Here is a 17,450-nt window from a genome sequence, read left to right as displayed (position 1 = left end):
GCGGCTAACCAAGCCCGCTCTGCTTCGAAGGCTCGAGCTTCAGATCTGGTGGCCAAGCTAGAGGCGACAAAGAAGCTTCTCGCAGAGGCTTCTGACAGGTCGGCTTGATGGGAGGTCGACAATGTGGAGCTGAAGGCGAAGCCCAAGGAGGCTGAAGTAGAGGCTAGGGCGGCTATCTCCTCGGCTCGAGCAGACGCCGTTAAGGAATTCAAGTCCTCCAAAGAATACTTGGAAGATAGGGATGCCTTATATCGGATGGCATTCATGAAGTGCATTGAAGAGGTTAAGGAGGCCTATCCAAAACTAGACCTCTCTGGCTTTGAGGATGCTAGCTCTGAATTTGAGGCCCCTGCTAAAGACGTGCCTTCCAAGCAGCCTCCAGAGGCTTAAAGACAAGCCCCTTCTGTATCTTCAATTTTGTGGACTTTAATGTAATACGCTCCTTGGAGCTTTATCAATAGAATTCACTTTTTGGCATAGTGCTTGTATGCAAATTGTTTCTAAGTAGATAGATCGGATTCTCGGAAGAGGACCAGTCCATCGAATACCTTAGTTGTAGTAGTCGTCAGAAATTTGCTCCTTTCGGGATCCGATCAGTCGATTAGGTTTCTTTTCCCTTTATATTAAGGAGAATCCTTAGTAGTATTCTAACATATATGCAAGCACCAGCAGTACAGAACCCGAACTCCACTTGGGGGGTCGGCACATTGATAGGGGTTGTTCTTCCTAGTTGTCTTGGGAAGCCCTCTGTAGATTGTTTCGATGAACAGTCCTTTACAGGTACGGAAGTAGGAAATATACTGCAGGATTTCATTGCACTAACTTGAACGCGACCAATACATAGTAAGCTATGTGATTGATATGAATCAGTTCCTTAGGAATGGTAAATCTTGAAATGTTCAACATTCCATGGGTGAGGTAGGAGCTGACCTTCCAGATCTTCAAGGCGGTACGATCCAAGTCGACTTCGAGTCTTTCTTTCCCCCTGATAAAGTTCATGACAAAAACTTGACCGGGTTGGGAGAATGAGCTGATGGAGTTCAACTTCAGTTGTTTGAACCACAGTCGGGCAACTCCAGTTAGGGTTAATGAGTATGCTCAGCACATCACTGCAGTGGACACATTGTGGAGCTCCTTCCAGACCCTAAAGGATTCCAGATGTTAGAACGAGTCGGTTGTTCCCGAGAAGGGGGTGAATTATGGCATACAGAACCTGTCCTGCAGTTGAGCTTGCATAATGTCAGCAGTGAACAGAGGTTCGGTTCCCTCCATTATTGCTTCCATTGGAGTCGGAGCATTTGCACAGTAGGCTTATCGTATATCCCCGATCTGACCATGCAAGTCCTTAAGCTCGACTTGGGTGCCAAACTATTGATGCAGTTTTTCAATAGACCCTTCTTAGACCCTTGAGTGCCTGCACATAAAACAAACAAGACCCTGGCAAAATGCATGGGACCCTCCGATGCCAAAGTCAGGGATCTGGGTCTTTGTAGACATGGTCTTAAAGGAAAGGGGTTATTAGTGTGTAACAGTTTGTGTGTTGTGCCTTTCACCATTAGGGGCTTTCCCTATTTATAATGGAGGGAATATCACACAATCGGAAAATCATTTTTGTTAGAGGGAAGATCATGCCGTTGGAAGATCTTTTCTATTATAGAGGGAAGATCACACCGTCGGATTAGAACTCCTAGTGTATCGGAGATCTTCCCCAGATCTTCGACGTCCGAGATCTCCGGGATTCCAATTCTATCCCCCGAGATCTCAAGAAAGACCTTCGGGTCGCTTGCTTTGGATAAGATCGATCGTCAGTAGGAAGCCAATAAACCCGCTTTACCCATAGATAAGGTCGGACGGTAGAGGTAGCGGCACCTTGAACAATACCGCGTTATCAGAAGGTCAGTGTCATTCCGATGATAATACAAACCAAGCAAGCTCGTGATGTCTTTGTGATCACTAACCTCGGTAGCCCTTAGTTTCCTTCACCGGGCTTGACAACCGTAATAAGTTGTTCTTCGGGGAAGCTTGTTGGTAGAGGTGTACACAAGTCGATCCGAGTCAAGCTGTGCCAAGCTTGACTCGGCTCGGCCACTTGTTGACCTCAGCTCGGACTCGGCTCGACTCGGTCCTCGAGCCAGACTGGCCAGCTCACCTAGGTTCGGTCAGCAGCTCGGGCCAGTTCGAGCTGAGTTCAAGCCAAGATCGAGCCGAGTTCGCCTGTGCAAATTTTCACAAGCACATGAACTGCACTTTCAAAATCTTGTTGTATGTAAAACAACAACAATAGATTTATAGGTATTTCATCAAACACCTTGTAAACAACATAAAAATCAAGAAAAAAAAAGGGTATTTGTTTCATATACGTACCTTCCTTGCCACTAGCCACACTTCATTGAGTCATTTCATCAAACGCTTGGTGAGCAACAGCAATATCAAAGTAACCGAGTCACCGAACTGAATCGATCCGAGTTCGATTCGAGTTGGGTTTGATCCGAGTCAAGTCGAGCTCGGGCAAGCTCAAACTCGGTTCGAAATTTTTTTCGAGCTCAAAAAATCAGCTTGACTCGGCTCGAACTCAGTTTCAAACCGAGTTGAATCGAGCTTTTTCGAGTCGAGTCTAGTCGAGCGAGTTACCAAGCTAATTCTGCTCGTGTACAGCCCTACCTGTTGGGAGTGGTCGTGCCGGCTTTGACCTTAGTTATACTCCGAGTAGCTTGGCCCATTGGTTCGTGTTGGTTGTTGGTTCGAGCTCCTTTCATGGATCGGACCATTTTTCCCATAACAGATACTATACACTTTTCCAAACTAAACATAATCAGAATCGAATATGAGGTGCGAAAGTATGTTATTCCTCAACTTCATTTCAAAACTTACAAAACATTTCCATTTGATATGTTTATTAATTGGTTTCATATGCCACCCCTCTAATCCACGAATCCTCTACTAAAAACATTGTGCAAGCTCCTATCCCCATTCACAGATTCACGTTCTGGTAACAGAGGTACTGTGCAGGCACTGCCTGCTAAATATGCAATAATAACCAAATGAAAATGAAGAAGAAGAAGAAGAAGAAGACGACTCACTTCTTCATGAACAGGTGCCAACCGAGTGAACCCAGCACCGCTTAATCCAGTAGGAGAACCAAGATCATCAACATCTGAACCTGACTCAGCTGTTGATGTATTGCTGCTCCTTCCCTGATATGCAAAGAACTAACAGGATTAATATACAAGTGAATTAGATAAACTGCGTTTTAGTATCATACCTCAAACACAACTTACCTTTAATGGGCGTAGCTTAGTATAGGAATTAATTCTCTGTCCTCCATCTGACATTTGTGTGATTTGCCTTATGAATGTTGCTTCACCATTATGTATAAGCTACATAAGTTTCAGTGAACTAGTTAATCAACATGCACCATACCTGCAGAAAATTTTATACATAGGAATTTAAATAGAAATATTATATTTCACACGACAATGAGCACCTTACCTTCATTATTTCAGGATCATTCCATGGTCCTTTATTAGATCTTAGACACCCTCCTTCCATAGTGCACGAACATGAGCCCCCAAAGAAGTCTGGCAGTTGTCTGAAGGGAAAAGCAATGTAAGCACCACAAAAAATATCCTACATTTCATTAATACCAACAATGAAAGCTAATGAGCAAAGATCAAAACCTTGAGTCAATGACTTCAAGTAGTCTGCTCTGGAATTTGGACCCTAGCACCTGCAAATTAGTGAAAAATACAATTTCCACTTAAGGCTGAAAAGAACTATAGAAAATAGACAACTTCCTAGAAAGACATTTTCCATACATGTATTTTTGAAATAGTATTCGCATCCAGAAATTTCTTTACACTACTCCAAAGAACCTTGAAACCAGGACCAGCATTAACAATGAACATCTGGTGCAACGTCTGCATTAAATAAATAAAAATAAAACAAGCTTCCATTAGCAAACAACTTTGGTAGAAAATATAGTTTTTTTGCCATGTGAATCAAGTACCTCAGGATAGTAATTGGAGTCTATTTTCTGCATGCCAACAAGGAGGTCATACGCATTCCTGCCAAAATTTTTCATACCCTGCACGTCGCAGATAAATACCAGTTGAGGGGCTGTAACTGTCCTACCGATATCCATGAAAATGACCCAGAATATCCAAACATAACAAACACCTATCTTAAAGATGAGAGATACAAGAGATGAAATTCATAATGGTCAAGGCTGACTAAAAATAATGGTACATACCAGGCCTTGCACATCCAAGATCGTTGTTGTTGTGTCAATATGCCTTTTTGCGGCAATTGAACATGCAGGGAACTTTTCCCGGAAGGCCCGCTCAAACTCTTGCACATGATATTTTAAGTAACGCTCAACTGTAGTGATGTGCATTAGCTTACTTGGTTCAGCTTTCCCAAGCCTCTCGATATAGACCGGTCTCCCTTCTTTATCAACTCCATGGTACCCCTGAGGGTAATAACGCAAGACCTCATCCAGCTCTTCAAACTCGAAGTCCTTAAATTCAGTTTAATGTATTATCAGTGTTAGAACTTAGAAATGGACAGTTAGATGATGTTTTGTATGCAGTAGACGGTGGAATCCTCTGACATAACTATGAACTTATCAAAGTACAGTTTGGATAATACATACTTGGTCATAAGTAAGAAAAAAATACACATCAGGAAGATCATCTGGTTGCATATGGAGTTCAGCTTTAAAAAGGGGTAGGGTGTAATAATGCATCAAATATAAATACAGCGATACATTACGGACCAGAATCCAACATAGATGCAAAACTAATTACATATGAAAACCATTATAACAATCAAAGGAAATACTCAGGTTGCCTGATGCATTCAAGAGGCCCCAGACACTTCTGGTTTGCTTTTAAGCACAATAAGAAGTTTTTCGTTGGAGGATTTGAGAAAAGATCTGAAATGTACTAAATTGGATATTGCATTTGTAAAAATAAGAACAAGCTGAGTATGAATGCATATCTCCTCTTTCATAACAGTAGATTCTACAATCTGACGTGACTATGGGAGCAATGTGTGCATTTTATTGAAAACAAAATATTTGAGCATGCATGCATATTTAGATGGAATTGCTTGGATGTGTGTAGGGAAATGCTAACGTCCACACCTTCATGGGGACATTAGCACCATCCTAAAAAGGTTTTGAATCACACGTGGGACACCAAATAATCAATCGGTACAGTTTATTCAACAGTGCCATTGGGAGTAAGCCATGGTGCAAGAATCACATTGATTAGATGCTCATAAAGCTTTGAATGGAACCAATTTGTTACAACTGCCTGTTTTTTATAAGCCATAAATCTCATAGGATCATGAAATCAAAGGGCTACCTTGGAATCACAAGTAATATAAAGTGAGATCTATCAAATAGATGTTTCAAGATAATGATTGGACCTATTTTATATCTCCACTCAATCTTGACTGTCCATTTTCCATGCTATTGATTGGATGCTTAGGATCATCCAATTGGTGTGATTTTTGCACCATGGCTTGCCCCTATTTTTATGAAAGAATGAACAGTTCAAATCGACAATTGGGCATCCCGGGTACCATTTGAAAGGTTTTGGGATGTTGCTAACATACCCATGAAGGCGGGGATAACGAAACCCATATACATATATAAATGGTTTCAGAAGGTGTGGCCCACTTGAGTTCTGAATATGGCTAATTTTTGGGACATCCCAAGTCCTTGAGGGAACCCACCAAATGCATGTTGTGGATGTCCAACACACATCATCATGGGGCCCACGAAGGTCAACACACACACACAGAGGATGGCAGACTAACCTCTAATATGGTATCCGTCTCATATTCTTTTCTCCATCGAAGCATTTCTATCCACATGTGGATTGCTTTGCCAATGTCAAATTTCCTAGCTTTCAAGAATCTGCACCAATAAAAGGGAATGCTGCTCAAGGATCGGAGATACAAACCATGGAAGCCAAAAAAAAAAAGATGGGGAAGAAAAATGAACTGCAACCTCACTTTCAAAGGACAGGGAAAACTCAATTATAACAGAACTATGAATCTTAGAAATTCAACCATCATTACCACCTCATGCCCCACCATTGTAAAATTTAAACAACAACACATCAATCCAAGATGATTGTATCTGAGCAAACCAAGATGCCACTAGGAGCAGGTGACAAAACTAGCCAACTTAGTCCATATGAAGGCTCATGCAAGTCAAACAGAAGATCCATCTACTGTATAAAGGATATTTTGTTTGCAAAAAAATTATAGATTAAAAAAAAAAACAAAACAAAACAAAAAAAAAGTAACTGACCGCAACAATGTGTGATAGTCATCATGCCGAACTGGTAACAAATCCTTCGCAAGGAGCTCTTGACGAAAAGCATTGACTGCACGCTCCTCTTCTGCATCTCGAATGTCCTCAATTGAAACTGAAGGTATCCTATAATCAATTTTCCTTTTACCTCGTTTCTTTAGAGAATGTGTGAACTTGTTTGAAGCATTTAACGCTTTCTTCTTCAGAGCTCCAATTTTCGTTCGTCGTCTCTCGTCTTCTGAGTTCTCAACATCTGATCTCCTTTCTCTTCTTTCGTCCTGAGTAACCACTCCTTCTGGACCTTCAAAAAGTTCACAAATTAAAATGAGACAATGCTGTACTAAGGCCAATAAGTGAAGGGAGGGGGGAAAACACTGAATCTTTTATATAGAAAAATACGCATGATGAAATATTGCACATTACAAAGCCGACAAATACCATTCCTGTGACATTTCTATCATCCCTATAACCGTTTATGGTGTTTCAATTAGCCAGTGCAAAATCTATACGATAAAGATATAAGAGCCAGCCTGTCCTTTACATCCTCAATTCAACTGAATGGTAACACAATGATAATCCCATAAGACTTACCTGACATTTCCTGGCAATGCAATAGAAATTTATCAGGTATCAAGCTCTGGAAGACGAACTGAAACGCACTCCAAGCTCATGAAAACCCACACCAATCTACACTGGAAAAACCCAAAAAAAAAAAACAATAGAAGCAACCAAACAAATGTTCAAATGTTAATATTATAATAATAATAATAATAAAATCAACACAGCTGTTGAATGACCTAAAAAAACAAAGAAAAAGAAAAAGAAAATAAAGAAACGAAGAAGAAGAAAACAAAAACAAAAACAAAATAAAATGCCAAAATCCACACGTCTTTTTGTACCCTTTAACAAGAGCAGGTCATCTAGAAGAAACATCACACTTCTTTTCTTTCATCAGTTCTTTTCTTCTGAAAATTGTGTTTTTATTTTCTATCAAACCAGGGGTTCCAAGGGAATTTTAAAAAGAAAAAGAAAACAAACAAAAAAAAAATGTTTTCCACATATCCAAACCTACATCTTCCAATCCAGCAAAAGATTCAAACAATAGCCAAAGGAATCAAACGTACCTCGTCAAAAATTTCATGATCCAGCAAATATTGTGAACGTCCAACCCCGAACCTGCATTTCTCAAATGATTACTCAGATCAGCTCACCATTAAATAACCATAAACAGAAGGCATTGTAGTTGTTAACTCTCACTAACTCTTATAAGATTGGATGATTCTTGGCAGTGAATGCATAAAAATGGTTCAGCTGTGCGTTTCCTTTTTTAATCAATGTATCCTTATGCAAAAACATTATCTCAAAAAAAGTAGAAAAAGAAAGAGCATATCCATTGGGCGAATTCAAAGCCAAATTTCAAGCAGAAGTAAATAAGTATCATGACATCGACAAGCATCCCAAAAGGCTAATTCCTGCAACCAGATATTGGAGCTAAACCTACAATAGAGCAGTAGTAAATCATTCAAATGCAGTGAAACTTTAAAACACTACTCAAATCCTCGCTACATTTTCTTAAACTTGGAAATCACATTACGAATTTTGCTAATTCTATGATCTTTTTTTTCCCTCAAAACAAATAAAACAGTAAAGATTCATATATCCCACCCCAAAACAAGATCGAAAAATGAAAAATATTCCATCAAAGAAGATCTGAAGCTAAATTCCAAGCAGAAACAGAGAAAAAAAATACCCTAATTCAAGTGTGGAAATCAGCAATTTCCGAACACAAAATCCTCCAAACCCACGCTTTCTTCAACCATTACTAGACATTATCTTTCCAGAAACAGGAACTGCATTAAAATTTCCCAAACTCCCGCAAAATCCATTGAAATCTTGGCATTTGAATCCTCTCAAAACCGAGAAGGCAAAAAAAAAAAAAAAAGCAAGTGCAGATCCGCATTTAAGTTCTCAAATCGAAAGAATCTCCTTTAAAAACGAGCAAACCAAAAGAAACGTTTCACAAAACCCGAACCGGAGAGCAGAAACCCCGATTCAGGAGCTGAAACCCGCAAATTAGATCTCAAAAGTTAGAGAATCTCCACAGAAAAGGGATTCTGGGCTTAAATCCGATCAGAAAAGACAATTATTTGAAAGAAACCTCTCAGAAACAAAATTCTGAGAGCGTAAGAGCTGGTTCCAGAGCTGAAAGCGGAAATTCGTCAGAAAATGGTCCAAACTGGTTCAGATCCGCATTTAAAGATGTCAAAACGCGAGGAATCTCTGCCAAAAAGAGATCCAGAGCTAAATTTCAAGCAGAAACGACGAGAATGCGAAAGATACCTCTCAGAAAAGCAAATCCGAGAGCTGGAACATCGATTCCGGAGCGGGATCTGCAGCAGAAATCCTTCAAGAACGAAGATCACAGGCTCTAAAAGAGGAAAGGTTAGAGAGAGAGAGAGAAGGGAGAAGATTTTTCTAATTATAGGACGTCCTTTTCAGGTTAGCGTTTTTTCTAGGGTTGGAGCAGTGGGCTGTTGGGGAGCGTTGGATTCGCTCTCCCTCTCTCTGGAGAAGAGATTCGAAGCTTCCAGCGCTTTTGATATCTCAACGCCGCTCTCTTTCGTTTCTTTCTTCCGGTGCTTTATATATACGTGTCCGTTTTTTTTTTTAAAATAATATTTTCTAGAAAAACCGCTTTCAGCTGGATCGGGGTACTTGGACTTACGTGTAACCCGGGGTTAACAGAATCGCCTGCTACTCCAAGCTCTGTAGGGTTCACGTAATGTTTTTGTAATATTCATTCCGTCCATACGTTTCATCATATTATTTTATTATATTTTAACAAATAATAGAGAAATAAAGAACTCATGTGGGCCACACCAGTAGTGATTGAATTTTCGCCATTTAATCAGTCTTTGAACGGCTAGATAAGTTTTACATCACTATAATGTTTGTTTTTTTCATTCATCTATACTGTATTCACATTATTAACGGATTGGATGGAATATAAACATCATGGTGGGTCCCAGGATGGTTTGAACAGTTGGTGTTTCCATATCCACTTTTTTCTGTGGTGTGGCCCATTTGAGTGTTGTATATCCATCAGATCATGGATCATGTACTAATATGACCTATTGAGACGGATGAATGGAGTGGATATAAAATTTTAAAAAACGGTGGCCCCCCACGTAGCTTGGAGTTACTGGGATTCCTGTGTAACACCAGGAAAGTCCCGTCCCAAGATCGGGTGGATGATCGCAGAAACCGCCGAGTTATTGGGAGGAACGCGGGGAGTATATAGGCTCTGTGGTCCGCACGCTACTAAAGTGGATTCGCAGAACCCAAGTTGAGCCACACGTATATATGATCGAAGCCGTCCGTGATGTCGGTCACAATATGAATATGCCAATCGAAATGTATGATTTTCCAAAAAGTGGGCCCGGGTTTAGATCTGTTGATGGATAAAAACACCCGAGTTGTTCGACGGCTTATAATGGCCAGGATCATCTTGCACTGAACCGTGATCCACACCGCCCAGATGGCTAGCGGCGCACGAGCTTCTCGTTCAAGGGACGCGAGTAGGGGCGTACACGAACTGAGCTAGCTCGGTTAGGTCGTTCAACTCAACTAGAAAAAGCTCGATTCAACTCAATTCGAAGCTGAGTTCCAACCTAGCTGTTTTTTTTTTAGCTCGAAAATGAGTTCGAGCAGGCCTAGCTCAACTCGACTTGGATCGGATCCAGTTCGATTCGAACTCGGATCGAACTAGCTCGGTGGCTCAGTTACTTTGCCATTGATGTTGCTCACCAAATGCTTGTTAAAATGTGGAAGGGACTAGGGAGAGAAAATTCGAAAGGGGAGCAGCAATGAATGACCTACTCTTTGCATATATGAACTTAGACAATATGGATGTATTGAATACTAGTAAGGCTTTAGATAAACAATGCAATGAGAACCGTGAAAATTTGGATAGCAAAACTAGCGACATGAAAACTGGGGAGAGCAGTGACAATAAAGCTAAGAGCAATGTGAATGAAAGTGGTGGGAGCATGCATTGTATAAATTAGAGAGACTCCGCTAGGCTTATCAATCAGAACAATGAGTTGAAGTTCCGTCTTCAAGCCATGGAGCAACAGACACAACTAAGAGATGGTAGCTTCTTCTCTTTTTTAAGTTGCAGTTCAGGTGTTCTTGGAAATGCCTCAATGGCGAACTCGGTTGGATCTTGGCTCGAACTCAGCCCGAGCTGTTGATTGAACCAAGCCGAGCTGGCCAGTCAAGCTTGAGGACTGAACCAAGTTGAATTCGAGCTAAGGTCAGCGAGTGTTCGAGCCGAGTCGAGCTAAGGTCAGCGAGTGTTCGAGCCGAGTCGAGCTAAGGCTAGCTCGACTCAGTTTGACCCTATGTACACCCCTGGACGCAAGTGAGCGAGTGAGAAAAAAGGGGCCGCTGCAAATGTGTGCGAAATAGCACGTGCCCCACCGTTAACACGTATTGCTTGATAGTCAGGCCGTTCGAACAACTGAAAGACACACGTGTGAGATAAGATGGACTGTTGAAGAAAACTGGCCAATTGGCTAATTTTTAGCGTCCATGGGTCCACACTTTATACGGTGAGACCCATATGATGGTCAGGATCTTTCGCTTGTGTGGCATGATGACAGACGTGTGCAGATCGCCCCATCTCCCCGTCACAGGCGTCAATCCCACTTTCCTGATGGGATCCCGTATGTCCATTATCACATGGGGACGTGGGAGTGGATTCGGTACCGTGGGGCCCACCTTGATGTATGTGTTATATATCCACATCGTCCATCCATTTTTACAGCTCTCTTTAGGGCGTGGGAGAAAGAATAAGAAGATTCAGATCCAGATACTAGGTGGACCACACCACAGGAAACATTAGAAACTAAACGTCCACCGTTGAAAACTTTCTAAGCGAGCCACAGAAGATTAAGATCAAGCCGATCTGTGTGTTTCCCTACATAATGATGCCCTGGCCTAAAATCGAGAGAGATCGATCATCGAGTGGGCTACACTTCACAGTAAATGTGCAGCTGGTGAATTTTTTCTAACTACCAATGCTGATCGTGCACGTGTACTTGACAAGCACAGTCGCCTGATTTCTTGGCCTGGTCAAGTTGGAGGCGAATTGGTGTACTTCACACCAACTATATCCAAACCATCCATCCATTTGGCGAGCTCACCTTAAGGCTTGAGACGAAAAATAAGATAGATCTAACTATCAAGTGGACCACACTGCAAAAACCAGTGGGGGATTGAACATTTACCATTAAAACCCATTTTGGGGTCACAAAAGTTTTAGGTCAATATGAAATTCGTTATTCCTCTTCAATTAGGTCTTTTAGACCTTATGAACAGATTGGATGTAAAATAAACGATTATAGTGGGCCCTACAAATTGTTTAACGGTGAATATCATTATTTCCGCTGTTATTTATGGTGTGGTCCAGATGATCTTTGGATATAATTCATTTTTTGGATAATGCTCTAAAATGACCTCTAAAAATAGATGAACGGTGTAGATATAATAAATACATTACTGTAGGGGCCATGTAACTTTGATCTCTTTTGAACCATTCGTACAACCCGGAGCTCGAGGATAGTGCTCGTCTCCACACGACACGTACCTACAGCAGCTATATAGATGGTGTGTGGTACACCAGCCAATCCGCTTCCGGTCAAGTTCTAATGGGCAAGTCTTATGAAGGGACTCCGGCGTCAGTTTTGCACGGTTCAAAAAGTGATGGTGACTCCTCAAACGTACGCGTGGCAGTAATTTAAACCGTCAAAGCCACTCTATTTCACTTTTAAGTTTTAACCATCCATTTTTATAATCACTAATTAGCGGCTGGTATTGCTTGATCTGTTTGAGTTTCGAGACATTTTCTATCCACGACCCACAATCTGGATGGTCTGGATACAAGTGAGGGGGATCGATTCCCTTAGTCTTTCAATTGGTTGGAGCACGGCTTCGGTGAATCGCTGACTGTGGGCCCACCTTGATTTACGTGCTTTATATACACGCCGTCCATCGATTTTGATAGCTCATTTTAGTGCATGATTCCAGAAAGAAATCTTAGGGCCCGTTTGACCGGGTGGATTGGAAGGGATTGAATGGTATTAGGGTGGATGGCATGGATTTCTAGGTAATGATGGTGTTGTCAACGGATTGTCTTGAGACACATGGGATTGCTATATCCCTGAATTGTTATATCCAGTCGGTTTGGCCCGCCGGGCCAATCCTGGGATTAAACCTTCCCATCCCTTCCAATTCCTTGAACCAAATACGTCCCAAGCAAATTTAAACGGATTAGGGTGGATTGGATGGGATTTAAAAGTAATAATAGTGTTGTCAGTGGATTGTCTTAAGATCCATGGGATTGGGATCAGATCACCGACTACATTTGGCACGCGTGGCCAATCCCAGGATTTAACTTCCAATGCCTTCCAATACCATCCAATCCCTTCCAATCCGACCGGCCAAACGGGCCCTTAAGTGGACCACACTGCAAGAAATGGTGGTGACTGAATCCACACCATTAAAAACTTCTTAAGGGCTACCAGAATGTTTATTGGTCGTCCAACCTGTTGATAAGGTCACGAGGACCTGGATGAAGGGACTATACAAATATCAACTTGATCCAAAACTTTTGTAGCTTACAAGAAGATTTGAATGGTTGGTCACCACCGTTTCCCGTCGTGTGGTCCACTTGAGACGTAGATCAGCTTCAATTTTTAGGACCATGCCCTTAAATGAGCTGTCAAAATTGATGGACGGTGTGGATGTAAGGCGCATACATTTCGGTGGGCCCCACAGTTAGGGATCGACCGACCTTGTGGATCCAAGCCGCCCCCAATTGGTGCACGTGGAAACTGGGCCCGCGTGATGAGAGGAGTTATTTGATACTCTGTCGGATTTGACACTTGATATATAGATATTTGTGCACATGTCATGCGTTAACTCAAATTAGACCATGTAAATAGCGGCACTCACAGTCAATGGTTCACATTCCTCTATTTAGATATTTTTGACCAACCCTAAAATCTGATTTGTGAATTGAAATATGACCATTGATATTTTCGTTCTCAACCGTTTTTGACCGACCCTAAAATCTGATTTGTGAATTGAAATATGACCATTGATATTTTCGTTCTCAACCGTCCATTCAGTGCTCATCAATCCTGAATTGAAATATGACCATAGATATTTTCGTTCTCAACCGTCCAATCAGTGCTCATCAATCCTACTTTCAAATAATCCAATAATTTCAAGGTTGGGTTGAAGTCCCCTTAAGGCGTGTTTGGTCGGACCAATTCCATGGGATTAAGTGGGATGGAATGGATTTTAAGGTAATGATGGTAGTGTCAGTGTTTGTCCCTTGATCCCATGGGTTTGGGATAGCCCATGGGATATACCGCAGCCTGTTTGGACCGTCCCAAATGGATGGGTTTGCATCTACACTGCTTCTTGTGGTGTGCCCCACTCACTGTTTTATATTTGCCTTAAAACAGGTTTATGGCTAAATGTAGGCCGGTGAAAATGATGGACGGAGTGGATATCTCATTGATATCTTGGTGGGCCCCACATAGAAGTGAAAATTCACATCCTGGGATTGGGGGAATCCATGTTAGCTACGGGCGGTGTTTACGAGGGCGAGGTACATCCCACCATCCCAAATGGGGGATGGGATGAGATGGCGTAGGATAACCCTCCTAATCCCATCTAATACCACATCCAGCGCCCGGCCAAACACGTAGTTCTTTGGCAGCACAAAGTAACCGGGTTTCTAATCCCCTCTATGAGAGGATTTGCAATACACAGTGAGAGCTTGGATTACCCCTAAAATCATTTTAATAGCTACATGTGTAACATGTGTGTTACTGTACACTATCATTCTATTGGGCACGTGGCCCATGAATGATGATCAGCACCATCCAAACATTGTCCATATTAATCAAGGATTAAAAATCATTGGTTGGTCGCTCAGACATAATCTTGTGCTTGTAGTCCATCTAGGACTTGGAATTTCATCATTTTCAAGCAAAGCATATATTTCAGGGTTTATTACAACCACATCGTTAAATATTATATATCTCACTAATTAGGGATATTAAAGTTAATTTAGTAATTAAATTCAAACCCCTGTAAATATACCATGCATGGGTATTTTCGAATTAAAGTTGATTCACACTCCAGGGTACCAAACACACTGGGAGGATTGCCAATCCAGGGGGTTTCCAATCATGGGGGTTCCGAATACAGGGGGTTCCAAATCCACGCTCCCAAACAGGCCCTTAGGTTTTGGTTAATGACACATCTAAACTAAGATACATAGCTTATACAGTTTAATTTAAATTTTTTATATGCGAGGTATGCAATTTCTAAGTTATTTCTAACGATTGTGTTTCATCCATTACATTCTCATAGAGTGTCAAGTTACTACAACATGTAAATTATAAGTTATTTGTAATTATTGTGTTTCATCCATCACATTCTCATGGAGTATCAAGTTGTTCTGGTTATTTTCGTTGGTTATGCTAAAATTGTGCTTAATAATCGACAATCTTAAACGTTGGCTAATACAGTTAGTAGGGCGGGACACTATTAAGGAGCCACTACGTATCATATTTTTAGAATTGTTGATTAATGATATATAACGAGTGATACCTAAATTTGGATCAATAGACACTGGCGAGTAATCGATAAGTGTCGTAACAAGTCACGTGATCTGGATAAAAACTCGTAATATAACGTCGGTATCCTATATTCGTCAGCTTGTTGTTTGAACCAGAAATAATAACAACTTGGCTAATCATGCATCGCATAATGACAATATTGTTGGGTAGTGCTGTGGGCAAACCATTGCACATATCATCATGGAAATTATTGTCAAGTTGTACTGTAAGCGAACCATTGCACATAACATCGCATCATATATTAAGTAACTAACTTTTAAAAAATTTGTTTTGTACGTTATCATTACCTGCACTGATTAAGTCAATAATATGTATAACTTAAAACTAATGGAACCACTGAGTTAGCCACTTACTCCTACTTAGGACGGTATTTTAAAACACCAATCAGGTGATATTATCAATACGGGCCGGTGTTATTGAGATCTCAGATCGATGAGCTTAAATCAGCTTGCACCACCGTCATTATATTTTAGAGAATTGGGTCAAAACTGAAAACTTTATACTTTAATTATTTTGAGTTAGTATATTGTGACTTGTATAATTCTCATTTGGGTAGACACAACTCTTTAAATTGTACATTTTAAATACTACTCATCTATTTATAAGCTTATTTATTTTTGCTTAACTTTTAATGCCGCTAATTTAAAACTACTTTAATTAGTGAACATTAACTGGACTGCGCAGGCATAGGAACTTGTACACGCGTATTTTTTACATGTTCACACCATGAAACTCGGGATTTGAGTCTCTATACTCGAGAGCCAATTTTCTGAGTGTGACATACTACTGGTAAAACCTCGAAATTTAACCCAGTGATAGGGCTTGCTAGTCACCTGAAGACGCAATGTCATCATCAACAAGCCCGCTATGCGAAAGCCTAACGAGATAGTTGTTGCCTTTAGGCGACATATCTTGTATTTGATTACAAGGTGAATGTCAGCTACACAAAATAGGCTATGCATTTCTATATTGCATATTAGACACTACTACAAGCCAAAGTAACTAAAGGGAATGATTTCAATCATTATTATACTTCCAATATTACAAAGCTCTAAACAATAAACGCAACTCTGCTTAAGAGTCTTATTGCAAATAACCTGGAATTTTCCTAAACTATTAAAACTTACTAAATATAGTAAGTCATAATCTAATTACACAAGATGACTCATAGTATGATAATAAAAAAATAATTTATAAGAAAACACTATATACTAAAACTCTAAGATGAAAAAGATATTTCTAATGTAAAATTTACTAAAATAGTACGTTTTCAAAAAACTTAAATTTTGAAGGGGAATGAGTCATTTTCTCGTAAAAAATAAGTAACATGATAATTAACCTCATAATAAAATTTTGATTAAAATTCATAAGTCGTGCGTCTTATAACTCATCCCGAATCTAAAGTTATAACCGATTTACGGTCCGTACTTTGAATGCTAAATTTTCTTATCTGGAGTGAATTTTTTCAATCCAGACATGGTTTAGGTCCACTTTATATTTGAAATAGATGTTGTAAACATGAAGAAGTGTAAAGGGATAACCCTAATGAAATGTGGAAAAGAACATAAGGCCTTGTTTGGATTTCGGGCCCAGATGGTATAGCATTATATATTTTAATAAAATATACATTTCATAAGGTTTGAATCCAAACATCAACACGTGGTCCGCTGGCGGCCCGAGTACGTCGCCGAACTATTTTGAGTCATCCACGCATCTCGTTAGTTAGATTACAATGCAGGTCGTAGTGCAGTGCTTTCATTGCACTGCACCACCATATCAGACACGGACGATCCGGGAATGCTGACGACGTCCCGCAGCTTAATGACGTATTGAGATTGGGTGCTAACGAGCTTCGTAGCAAAGCTCGAGAACTTTTTGTAGATCTTTGCAACCGTGTAGAAGGGTTTGGTTGCGGTCGTCACAAGCCCAATGATGGACACGCCCATGAAGGAGAAGACGAATTCGGGCGAGTTTTCGAGGAGGATCATGATCACGTCGCCTTTCTTGATGCCCAGATTCGATAGCCCAGTTGCTGTCTTCTGGCAAATGAGGTGGGCCTTGGGAACTCCGACTCTTTCTCGAAGCAATATGTCACGCCCCAAACCTGGAAATCGGGCTCACGAAATTCCTGATCGTCGAATCCGGTGCTGACAGCCTCCGTAGTACCCCAGTCTCAGCTCCCAGCGCGCATACGCCAAATTTCGATCCTGGGATCCTACAAGGAGAATTTTTCAATGTACATTTGTCTCGTAATAAGCATAACCACAAGTTTACCGAAATCACAAAGGCAACATCATCATCATATATCCACTAATATAAACATTTGAATACAATGCTGAAAGGGAAATACATATATCGAAATCAAAGCTCCAGAAGACCGTTACACACTCCATGCTCAATGCTGC

The 17,450-nt window shown here is 40.7% G+C and overlaps 2 protein-coding genes across 14 annotated transcripts in view; both read right to left on the bottom strand.

Moving 5' to 3' along the window:
- Window positions 1-8,949, bottom strand: part of LOC131256051 (phosphatidylinositol/phosphatidylcholine transfer protein SFH13) — a 36,024-nt gene extending 27,075 nt beyond the window's left edge. For 3 of the 13 annotated variants that reach the window (XM_058257077.1, XM_058257078.1, XM_058257066.1), the window contains exons 1-12: window positions 8,666-8,947; window positions 7,450-7,501; window positions 6,917-7,017; window positions 6,323-6,626; window positions 5,824-5,923; window positions 4,250-4,516; window positions 4,007-4,084; window positions 3,816-3,917; window positions 3,678-3,727; window positions 3,490-3,589; window positions 3,279-3,377; window positions 3,081-3,194 (exon numbers count right to left, since the gene is read on the bottom strand). In XM_058257077.1, coding sequence (XP_058113060.1) covers window positions 3,081-3,194; window positions 3,279-3,377; window positions 3,490-3,589; window positions 3,678-3,727; window positions 3,816-3,917; window positions 4,007-4,084; window positions 4,250-4,516; window positions 5,824-5,923; window positions 6,323-6,626; window positions 6,917-6,923 — 1,221 coding nt within the window. In that variant the 5' untranslated portion in view covers window positions 6,924-7,017; window positions 7,450-7,501; window positions 8,666-8,947. Of the gene's footprint in view, window positions 1-3,080; window positions 3,195-3,278; window positions 3,378-3,489; window positions 3,590-3,677; window positions 3,728-3,815; window positions 3,918-4,006; window positions 4,085-4,249; window positions 4,517-5,823; window positions 5,924-6,322; window positions 6,627-6,916; window positions 7,018-7,224; window positions 7,291-7,449; window positions 7,502-8,665 lie in introns of all 13 variants that reach the window. The other 10 variants (XM_058257076.1, XM_058257079.1, XM_058257072.1 and 7 more) reach the window with 9 other exon arrangements.
- LOC131255370 (4-coumarate--CoA ligase 1-like) lies at window positions 8,487-17,033 on the bottom strand. The gene is made up of 3 exons (XM_058256062.1): window positions 16,777-17,033; window positions 8,666-8,715; window positions 8,487-8,605 (listed from the first exon to the last, which is right to left on the bottom strand). Exons 1-3 carry the CDS (start codon window positions 17,031-17,033, stop codon window positions 8,487-8,489), a joined length of 426 nt encoding a protein of 141 aa, XP_058112045.1.
- Between the last annotated feature and the right edge of the window lie 417 nt (window positions 17,034-17,450).

Source organism: Magnolia sinica, chromosome 9, assembly GCF_029962835.1.
Source record: "Magnolia sinica isolate HGM2019 chromosome 9, MsV1, whole genome shotgun sequence".
Taxonomy (NCBI): Eukaryota; Viridiplantae; Streptophyta; class Magnoliopsida; order Magnoliales; family Magnoliaceae; genus Magnolia; species Magnolia sinica.
This window is presented reverse-complemented; position numbering and strand designations above follow the sequence as displayed.